An 11,268-nucleotide genomic window follows, 5' to 3' on the forward strand; every position below is an offset into this window, starting at 1 on the left:
GGAAGGGGGCGAGGTACGGGAAGGTCGGAGGCACCGCGCAGGGCTCCGTGTGTGCAGCGCGGGGACCCTCAGGGCCGAAAGCAAGCGAGCCGGGGAAATCCGCGCAGGCTTCATGCTCCCAGACAGGTTCCTGGTTTTATTACCAGTCCCGCAGCCCTGATGGGCGTTTTGAGGAGAGGTGAATGCCACAGAGACGTTAAAGAAGGTGGTTTTGTCTTTTCTGGGAAGCAGCCAACAGAAAGATACTCTATTATGTGCTGTTAAAACAGCCCCTGCCCCCCTTCAGTCCCTCGCTGGGCAGCAGCAAACGCAGGGAGGGATGGGAGCCAGAACCATGTGTCCCAGGAGGGCTGGGTGGGCTGGTAACTCGTCGGGTGAAGGAGCCATGCACAAGGGCAGCGTGCCCCTGTGCTACGGAAATTGCCGGTCGCAGCGGCTCGCAGCACTTCCATCGGCAAGTTTCCGGCAGTGGCAGATGACCTCTCCGATTCAGAGCACGTGTTTTGGTTTCCTGTGGCTTTGAACCAAATATCTCTCTACTTGCAGAACACCATGGCTACTCTCAAGGAGAAGCTGATTACCCCCATCGCTGCGGGATCTACGGTCCCGAACAACAAGATAACTCTTGTGGGGGTTGGCCAGGTTGGCATGGCCTGTGCTATCAGCATCCTTGGAAAGGTATGGGTCAAGGACAACGTGCTGTTCAAGTTCCCACTGCTGTAAGGTTATGTGCTGCTTGTTTGTCTTAGCAGATGGTGGGAAATTTGGTAGGTTAGTGCAGGAATGAATCATTTGCAACTCTTCTAAGCAAGCAGCGACCTACACTGTTCATGCAAGGCTGACCTTCGCATTCAGTTTCTCCTTGTTCTCTCACCTTTCCATCTGTGCTTAGCAATAAATTTCTCATTAGACAGAGTTATTTTGCAGGCTGCTGGAAAAATGCAGTAAGCATTGGCTCTGAAGCCCCTGCCAAACTTCTGTTTCTTCTTTTAAACTTTCTTACTCTTCCACAACAAAGCTGGAGTTTGGTGGGAGAGCTCTGCTGGGCAAAGAATGCAGACAGTACAGAAATTAATATGACGTATGGTATAGGAATCAGAACTATGTGTGTTTTGATTTTTGTTCATTTAATATGTGGGTGCAGTAATAACTGAAAATACTGCTATTCCATTTGATAGGCTTTTTTTTTTTTTTTTTCTCTTAAGCCATTACTGCTTATTTATATGACTTTTTTGTTGCCAGAGAAGGGTAGGTAGTTTTCTAAAACCTAAAAATAGAGAGATGGACCTAGAGGCTATTATGACTTTTCCTGTTACTGGTTTCTGGGGGTGTTTTTTGGCAGATCTTATGTTTCAGTCTTTGAGCAAAGCAAAGGCTTATGCAATAAGGATCTCTCGTAGTTTGTGCTTTGTTTTTAAAGAATATTGTGAATGGTTAAGTTTGATTCTTCTCATGCTGTTTTTGAAAAGGTAAATGGGAGCTGCAGATTTTTTTCTTAAGGGATAAACATATGCCCTACCCACTTGCAGGGGCAAATCTTATATTGGGTAGCACACAGGTCAAAAATCTTGCATGTATTACTAAACCAGCTGTATTTTATTTGGAGATGCTCTTTCTTCTACCTGTTACCCTGAGGATGTATGTTTTACAGTACTGGGTTTTGAATCATTACATTTTTTAAGGGTTTTCATTTGCTGATATTCATGAGCCTTGTGAGCAGGGAGAAACTGACAGTAAGAAAAGGTCACAGTGAAACTAAGCATTGATGTAAAATTAACAAATAGTTTTTAAAACTATATAAAGGAGAAATTTAATAGAAAACCAATGACAGTTCATGGTGGGGTTTTTTTTGTTTGAAGCAAATGTTCAGTTCTTGTGATCTGAACTCATTTGGTTTTGAAGGAGTACTGTAACTGTAAGGTTGGCAGGGAGTGAGCCAGGTGAAGTTACCACAAACTCCGCTACAATCCATCATTCATCTGTGTTTAATATGCTCCTCTAAGCAGGATCAAATTGTGCTTTCAGAAATCTAGGCACAATTAGTGAGTTTTATGCACCAAACTCAGAGTAAAACCAGTTTGGTTTATTTTTTAATTTTTCAAGCTTGGATTATGGCATGATGAAGTTTATTTCAAACAGGCTTGTGCTTTCTTTTCTCTTACAAGTATAAGCTGCAGTATAAAACATTTTTATAACAAAGCCATCTGATTCTTGTCACTGAGTTAGAATCGCAGAATCATTCAGATTGGAGAAGATTTGTAAGATTGAATCCAACTGTTAACTTTAGCACCATCAAGTCCTCTGCTAAACCATGTCCATTAAGCACCACATCTACATGTCTTTTTAAATACCTTCAGGGATGGGGACTCAACCATTTCCCTGGGGAGCCTGATCCAATGTCTGACTACCCTTTCAGTGAAGATCTTTTTCATAGTATCCAATCTAAACCTCCCCTGGTGCAACTTAAGGCCATTTCCCCTTGTCCTGTTGCTTTTTACTTGGGAGAAGAGACTGACACCCGCCTCACTACAACCTCCTTTCATGTAGTTGTAGAGAGCAATAAGGTCCCCCCGAGCCTTCTCTTCTCCAGCCTAAACAACTCCAGTTCCCTCAGCCACTCCTTATAAGACTTGTGCTCCAGACCTTTCAGCTTTGTTGCTCTTCTTGGGACACACTCCAGCACCTCAGTGTCTTATAGTGAGGGGCCCAGAACTGAACACCAGATTCGAGGTGCAGCTTCACTAGTGCCAAGTACAGGGGGATGATCACTGCCCTGGCCCTGCTGCCACACTATTTCCAATATAAACCAGGATGCTGTTGGCCACCTTGGCTGCCTGGACACGTTGGCTTGTACTCAGCTGGATGTTAACCAGTGCAAAGTGGCTTTGACTACTGCAAGATGGTTGGCTCCCCAGGATGTCTTTTCATTAAAAGACATAAAATTTTGTAGTTAATTTCCTATAGTTTAATATGTAGATGCAGTTGAATTTTAGATGGCTTTGAATTCTATAGAATCAGTGTGATAATGCTAATTTCAGTTTACTGCTGTAGTATTGAATATATACTGTTATTTTTAGCTCCCTCTCAGAGACAAGTCACTGATGTTGCCATGGTGTTTTCAAAATGGGAACTTCCACCATTGCAAGTCAGGTGTTTTCAATGGCAATATTTTAAGTTGCATTTGATGACTGTAGACTTTATTCCTATGTGTGCTTACAATGACCCGAATTCTAGGCAACGCTGATGCAAATTCACTGAATTTAGTCACTGGAGCTATTCCAGGTGCTCTTCTGTTTCAGTGAGAATTGGCTCCTTGAACCTGCTGAGTCTGGTGAATATTGGCTGCAAGGTCTAGACCAAAATCCCATATTGTCAGACAACGTATATTTTGTATATAAATCTATCCGTAATTGCACATGTGCACACATTATTTTTTCAAATTCTGATTATACTAGCTTAGTTTAAGACCAGTGTTTTCAGTTAAGGATACTTTTCAATCATGATTAAATAACTTAGAATATTTTGAGGACAGAGCAAGCGCAAGTAAAGATTCTTACAGTTTTCCTTCTGAAGTGGATCAAATGAGCTATGAAAGGATGCAATGAAGAAAAGCAATAACTAACATTATTTTAAAGTATAAAATGAAAAAACCTAAATATGTCTGGTGTTACGTATATTTTTCCACAGGAAACACAGAGCATATTGTTGCGTCTTTAAAGTAATTTACTTGATTATAATAATATTCCCATGTGAAGTAATGAACATTCCCGTATATAAACGAAGAAACTTGCTTAGAGTATATTTTTCAGGGGCATAAAAATGTCTTAACTGCTTTCAAATGGGCTGTAGATACCTAGGAAAATAGAAGTAGTAATTTGAATGTTGGTATAATTTAGTAAATTATAAGCCTTTAAGTATACTAGAATTTACAAGGGTAGTAAATGCTTCTGTCAAAAGGCAGTAAAACTTTGCATTACAGCAGAACCCCTGCTATTCCCCTGTTCTGAAACTATATGAAATTATTTCCTAGCTTAACCTGGCTGGACAACAAGTATGCATGGCTAAATCTGTTCTGCAAAGTAAATATGATATAGTAGCTGTAGTAGAGAAGAATTAGGTAAAGGATGTTTTCTCTTGATACTACTTTTTGTATTGAAGAAAATAACTCTGTGACCATTCTGTGTTTTTGTGAAATGAATTGCTTGAAGGAATGTTATAAGAGAATACTTACTTGATAATTGACTATTTGCTGGATAGATCTAGAAGGCTTTTTACAACTCTGAAAGATAAAACTTTTTTCCTAAGATACTAACTAAATCATGAAGTCCCTTGCTATCAGAAGGTTAGCTGTGCACTTAAACTCCCCACAAATAATGTCCTTATTGGGAAGTCTGAGTTTTATGAACCTGTACTGTAGCAGTCTCTGACTTCATTACTGTGAGAACTATACATCAGAACACTAAGATAGTGTTGTCCTACTGGTTTACCTTTGGAGAAGAGAGACTTTCAGATCAGTGACATGTTACTTTAAAATGTCATATGGCTCAACTCAGGAGTGACTTTAAAATGCAAGTTAACTGCTTCATTGACTCCTTGAAATTTTGTTGTTTTGAGGGCCTTTGTGATGAGCTTGCTCTGGTTGATGTTTTGGAAGACAAACTTAAAGGAGAAATGATGGATCTACAGCACGGGAGCTTGTTCCTTCAGGCTCATAAGATTGTAGCAGACAAAGGTGAACCTCAGTTTCTTTTATTTAATACTGATACTCTGTGAATTTGCTTAATAATGGAGCATTAGTTGTGTTTTCCTAAAGAAATCTAAGGATTTGGCATTGAAAAGTTAAAGTATATGAACTGGGGTGAGAATTCAGATGAAAAACATAACAAAGGGATTGCCTCTTAATCTGGGTTTTCTCTTACATCTCTAATGATCACTTTACAGTTTTGGGCTTGCTGAGTAAAGTTGATTTTAATTTAACTCTAGTACCTCTTTGCAGAAGAAATAGCATCATTATTTGGATAGTGGAAGTGAGATTCAGAGGGGTTGAATGTGCTTTCAAGACCCACATGCTCATATATCAGGATAATGTTAATAGATGACACTGGCTTTCGTATTGTCTGACAGTTTTGGAGTTTGAATATATGCACAGTGCAGAATCTATCCATAATACTTGTATGAACACAACATTATTGGAATTGGAGATAAGTCTATTTAACACATTCTGTATCTTCTCTCCTGTGCTTTGTTGTAGACTATGCTGTCACAGCCAACTCCAAGATTGTGGTAGTAACTGCAGGAGTTCGTCAGCAAGAGGGGGAGAGTCGTCTCAACCTGGTTCAGAGAAATGTGAATGTCTTCAAATTCATAATTCCTCAGATTGTCAAATACAGCCCCAACTGCACCATTCTGGTGGTTTCCAACCCAGGTGAGGCAGTCTTTTCCTAGAACACTTACAAATTCTATTTGCTGGAGAACTAGTGTTTTATTTTTTAGTCTTCTCAAATGAAAATTGAATGTTGGAAATTAATAGCTTTGTGTGCACATCTGCCATGTAGTTGCTAACACCAGAGTACAAACATATATTCTGTACTTTCTGATGCCCTGTTTATTCAGAACTTCTCATGGTGTCCATATTTTTAAAGCAAGCCTCATGGTGGGGGAAAGGGTAACTGTACTACATAGTTCAGTCAGATTAGAAAAATCTTAAGTTATAACTGATTACACACGGTTGTGTGCTCACTTGGAAGCATCCCCTTGCACTGGGACAGTTTGAATATTTGTGTGTCTAAAGCTGACTGTAACCATTCTGATACACTTTGTAGGGTGTCTTTGTAGGGTTGCCTTTGCTTGATCCAGTGTCTGAGTGACGCCATTACTACAGAACCCTGGCAATGAAGCGATACTGCTTTTAAAGATAGCTTGGCAGAGTCAACACAGTGCACACATAAAGCTAACAACTCAGCTGGTGGTTGAGTAATTAGCTGGTGTACAATTACTACTACTGAATACTAGTGTACTGTGCAAGTACAATAATTTACGGCAATTTTAAACACTTCTCTAAAAATTGAACTGAGTCAAAGATCAAATTATTCTTGTTCTAGTAAGGCTGAATTCAGACTATAGGCTTCTCTTCAGTATGGCAGCTACAGGAGGAGAATTACATGTTCCTTTTTCAGAATTACTTTAATGCTTTGTTTTCTCAAGATGTGTGGAGTTTTGTCCACCTGTCTAATGTAGTGGGGGTTATTGTGAGCCCTTTAGAAGGGACTTCAGGGGTGTCTGCTGCATGTGTTGGTGTGTGACCTTGGTATCCTTCTCTTTTTAACTTCCCTGGATCTGTCTGGGCTCTACCTCAGTCAGCACTGTCTGCAGCCTGTGCTGTGGAAAGCCCAGCATAGGCCAATGATGAAGTTAGAAAGCAGTCCTCGAAAGTCTGGATGTGTGTCTCAGCACCTGACTTGAAAGCCAGACTGGAGCAGCTGCTTGATAGCTGTTAGATAGCTCTGTAGTCTGTACAGATCACTGATCCTGGCAGGAACTCCCCCTGTGAAGAAGCTGTAAGGAAGCTATGCCTGGTGAGCATGTCACTTGTAACAGCAAGGTGTGAACTGTACTGAGATAATGTGCTTTTGGTGCCTAAGCAGAACAAATGATATATTTCAGATCTATATACACAAATACATTTCCTTATGAGAACTGACTGGCTTTTGAGAGTTTGAGCTGTAATTATTGCAGTCTGTTTATTATTCTTGCTTTGACATGTGGTATTAGAATTTTCTCTCTCCTCACATCCCTTTCTCTGTCTGCCCAAACCTAGATTTGTTGTTGGTTTTGCTTTTGAGTTTTTTTTGTTGTTTTTTTTTTTTCCTCTAAAACTCTGTTTTTAGGGCAACATGCAGGTAACTGTGTTGCTTATCTGGCTTTCGTGCTACAGAGGTAGTCAGTGCAGATACTGCTTAATGCACAGATCTGTTCAAGAAGTTAAATTGTAGTAGTTACATACTCTATTTCTAGTTGCTAAATCTCAACCATTTTTCATTGTACATTGCTTTACCTCTTACTGTGATGATGAAGTGGAAGGTAACACTACTTCAGAAAATTGCTTGAATATTTTAGCCATATGAGTTCAGCCCCAATTCTGGAAGCCCTAGGGGTTTTGCTGTGACAAAAAAGTTCCTCTGACTTTAGCTGGTAGGATACTAATCTCTAAAGACCTTCCTCAGTTTTCTCTGAACAGTAGCTTGAGGGTCCTAAATTTCAAGCAGTACATTCATTTAATTTGCAAATAGTCAGACCTAGAATACTTTGAGTAATGAGCATGACTGTTCTGAGTCCTCCTGATTGCATTATTACTTGCAGTAAAGCAATTGTTGGAGCATGCTGAGTATATGCAAGTGGTTTCATTTACTATGCATGTTTTTCTTTTCAGTGGATATATTAACCTATGTTACATGGAAGCTGAGTGGCCTGCCAAAACACCGTGTGATTGGAAGTGGCTGCAATCTAGACACAGCCCGATTTCGCTATCTGATGGCTGAGAGACTTGGTATCCACCCAACCAGCTGCCATGGCTGGATCTTGGGAGAACATGGTGATTCTAGTGGTAAGGAGCACTCCTGACCTCCTTGGGAATAAGCTATACAATGTTAGAGGCCTAGAGGGTGTTAAAATAATCTGAAAGAACAGATGCAGCTGAGCTGAAGTAACTACCACTTTGCTGTATTCTCATGAAGGTTAGAGTTGTCCAGGAAGTTTAACTACATACTTTAATAAAAATGACTGTGGGTGTACAATTAAACTCTAAACTGAAAAGGGCAATTTTGTTAGGTAAAGTTTATCCTGGATTTGGAGTATCATAACATAGCCTGTAGCACAGTTCTCTTCTGAAAGCAATATTAGCTCTTATTAGGTCAATGGCAGAGCTTGTTGCAAGTAGTAGAAAAAGATATCAATTCAGATTCAGGCTAACAAAGCTATCCCTTATTTTGTGACTTATATCTGTCCTATTTAAAAGATAAGATGTCTTTTAAACCACATGAAATAGAAGAAGCTTATTTCATATATTTTGAGTCTGAAATGATGCAGCAGAAATCTGTGTAGATGGTACAGCTTTGAATTTTAGTGCTGTATATTTCTAAAGGAGCCGCCTCTTCAGTGTTCCATTATATGTAATCAGAGTACAGTGTCTGATCAACAACAGTATTTACTGAAGCCAGCCCTACACTGTAATGAAGGCAGAGCTTGGATAAGCATACACAGAGCTCATCTTGCTTCAGTGTCATAGTTGCTTTTGCTTTGAAGTAACCGAGAATTCATACATACGTCACAGGAACAGAGAGAATGAGTCTGTCTGTAAGCTGTCAATATAAAGGGATATGTTAAGTTTGCATAATGTTACCCTGTTGTTCAGGAAAATAAGGGTTAGCCTTCAAGAATTTTAATACTGATTAGTGGGACAGCAAGTACATATTTGCTGCAATTTTTGAGTAAAATTAGCTTTAAAAGTTTCAACAGCTAAGATGTGCCTCTTTGCTTGAATTTGAAGTTTCTGACTTCAAAAGTAGTTACCTACACCTTCCAAGGGCTGAAGGTTCTGTTGTTCATGTATTGCAATTGACTTGTTAAAGTGTTAGTACTAAAATAGTCTCCTATCTGTCCCCCAGAGTTCTCAGAATTAACTGAGGTTAAATGAAAACTTGAAATCTGCTTCAAAGGTTATTGTGGTTCTGACTACTACTTTTGTTTCCAGTTATCTTAAATACAAAAAGTGAAGGGGAAGTTGCTAATTACTATGGAAACTTTTGTCCTCTTTCTGTTGCAGTGGCTGTTTGGAGTGGAGTTAATGTGGCAGGTGTTACGCTCCAGGAGCTGAATCCTGCCATGGGAACTGACAAAGATAGTGAGAACTGGAAGGAGGTCCACAAGCAAGTAGTTGAAAGGTACAGTGGCTTGAGGAATAAGGTGGATATATATGCGATGCTGAAAACAGCTAGTCTGCACACTGCCTCCTTGTCAGTGCCTCTTCATTCTGCTGTAGCTTTCATGCCCTTTTCTTTAGAGGATTGTACGAGTAAGTGGAACTACTGGTTTAAACACAGAAATGCAGGATTTCAGTTGGTAAGCTTTATTATCCTGCAGCAAGACAAGCTATTGTGTAACACAGCCACTTTAGTACTGCACTGCTTAGAGCTGTGTGCACTTGCAGCTTTCTCACAAGGAGCTTCTTAAATGGTTAACTTTATTCAATGGGCACAAGACTAGGGAAAGTAGTGTGTTTCTGTGAGCACAGTGTTGGAGTTAATTTGGGGAAGATTTTGTTCATTTTATTTAGGAAAACTTATTTAGAGGAAACTAGACATGTTGCTAACTCACTTGTCTACTTGTAAAATGAAAACTGTACTGGTAAAAAAGTGTACACAGATGTTGGCTAAAAAATTAGGATGTATGTAGGTAGTGAATGGCTTTGAGTTTTAAATGTTTACCTATTCCAAATGCTCTCTATTCAAATCAGTGGCACAATCATTCTGAGAAATTGTTCAGTTGTAGGTATCTGTTTTTCTACTTGACAGTAGGAATTCTTCATAGATGGAAGCTATTTTTCTTTTCAGATAATCCTGTGAGAACAACATGGCTTTATTATACATGTGGGATAATGCAGACTTCATGTTTTATCCTCTAATGCTGAAATGTGTAACTCTCCTACATTTTAATTCCAAAACTTACAGTATGTCACAGAATTTTCAGATTTTCTTAAATGGGGAAACATTAATCTTAAGACTTGTAATTCACACAGTGTCTTGAAGACATTGTAACACAACTATTTCAATATTTCCTTAGTGCCTATGAGGTAATCAGACTTAAGGGATACACAAACTGGGCTATTGGCCTTAGTGTTGCTCAGCTCTGTGAGACCATGCTGAAGAACTTGTGCCGTGTTCATTCGGTCTCAACACTGGTAAAGGTAAGAAGTGGTGGCTAATTGGATGCTCTGGTTCATTTTGTTGTCATGGAAAAGCTAAATAGTCTCAATTAGCAAGGTGCTGGACAAAGACAGCTTTGTAAAACTGTCTTTGAATTCAAAATGGGAGCTTACTATTGCAGTTTTTTTCTAGTCTGACCTCTTAGCCTACCCTTATCACAAGCATGGAGCTGAAAATAAGTTCTCTCTACTCTACCCAATGTTGTATTACCCTTTTGTCAAGTTTACTGTGTGTGGAATGCAGATTCATTAAAAGGAAGTTTCAGTGCAAAATGGAAAGCTTCATGGAGGCCCACCTGTGATTCCATGAACCTAGGCAGAAGAGAGCTGTGTCCTTTTATAGCTAGGGTAATTGCTGCATCTAGTCTGTACTAGTGTACTGTGCCATGTAACCCCTGCTGCAGGAAGGACTCTGAGCGGGCTGAGCTTTCTGCTCCCTCTGTATTAGGAAAAAGACCTGCCCTAATCCTACTTGAATTTTGTCAGCTGCGTGTTGATAGTAGTGAGGGTTTTGGAGGTGGAGGTTTCTGAAATCGGCTATCTTGGTATTGCTGATCCCTTGGTCTGAACCAGCTTTGTACTATTGCTTTTTCTCAAACAAATTGTGACTGAAAATTTCTGCAGGTGGCAAAATTAGAGTCTTGAGCTCTGCTCTCCTGCTGTATAAACGAAAAGCAGATCTGGGGTGATGAGTTCATATCTGAGTAATCTCTTTTGTTTGTGGCAGGGCATGTATGGCATTGAGAATGATGTCTTCTTGAGCCTTCCAGCTGTCCTAAATTCTTCTGGATTGACAAATGTCATCAACCAAAAGCTGAAGGATGATGAGGTGGCTCAGTTGAAGAAGAGTGCTGCTACATTGTGGAACATCCAGAAAGATATTAAAGATCTGTAATCTATGAATGTTAGATTCAGCAATAGAAAAACAGCATGTTATGTGCAAAGTGGGCTCTTCTCACTGTACATCTTTATGGTTTAAATGTTTAACGCTCTTTCAAATTGAGCTTTGTTCACTGTAGTTAAGTTTAATGCTTGTTGTAACGCACAGACCTTATAAACAAATAAAGTAACTTTCAGGCATGTTTTGTTGTCCTGGTGATTTTACAGTACCTTGATTACCTAGCTTACCTCTAATGTTCTGCTTTATTGTATGCCCCAGACTACATGGAAGCGTTTAAAAGGTTAGAAACAAGGCGATAATCACTTGTGGTGGGATTTCACCAATACTACCTTACTGGAAATGATTTCTGTATGATTTAGTTTCAAGCCAAGTCCTAAATGTAATTCAT

The 11,268-nt window shown here is 39.6% G+C and overlaps 1 protein-coding gene across 2 annotated transcripts; it reads left to right on the forward strand.

Annotated features, from left to right (window-relative positions):
• The first annotated feature begins 539 nt into the window (after positions 1-539).
• Positions 540-11,059, forward strand: LDHB (lactate dehydrogenase B). 2 transcript variants are annotated; one of them, XM_010022483.1, is made up of 7 exons: positions 540-678; positions 4,615-4,732; positions 5,252-5,425; positions 7,430-7,603; positions 8,822-8,939; positions 9,838-9,961; positions 10,707-11,059. In XM_010022483.1, the coding sequence occupies exons 1-7, from the start codon at positions 553-555 to the stop codon at positions 10,872-10,874; spliced, it is 1,002 nt and encodes a 333-aa protein (XP_010020785.1). In that variant the 5' UTR covers positions 540-552; the 3' UTR covers positions 10,875-11,059. The 2 variants fall into 2 exon arrangements, with proteins under 2 accessions (XP_010020785.1, XP_010020786.1); XM_010022484.1 differs by lacking the exon at positions 5,252-5,425 and having other exon boundaries at positions 553-678.
• The last annotated feature ends 209 nt before the right edge of the window (positions 11,060-11,268 follow it).

Source organism: Nestor notabilis, unplaced genomic scaffold (assembly GCF_000696875.1).
Source record: "Nestor notabilis isolate BGI_N333 unplaced genomic scaffold, ASM69687v1 scaffold29409, whole genome shotgun sequence".
Classification (NCBI taxonomy): domain Eukaryota; kingdom Metazoa; phylum Chordata; class Aves; order Psittaciformes; family Psittacidae; genus Nestor; species Nestor notabilis.

Bases quoted from the DNA above. Each gene is read 5' to 3' on its own strand.
- LDHB (XM_010022483.1), top strand. From the start codon at position 553: ATGGCTACTCTCAAGGAGAAGCTGATTACCCCCATCGCTGCGGGATCT. The intron at 7,604-8,821 runs GTAAGGAGCACT...TTTCTGTTGCAG, and splicing joins AGAACATGGTGATTCTAGTG to TGGCTGTTTGGAGTGGAGTT. The intron at 8,940-9,837 runs GTACAGTGGCTT...ATATTTCCTTAG, and splicing joins CACAAGCAAGTAGTTGAAAG to TGCCTATGAGGTAATCAGAC.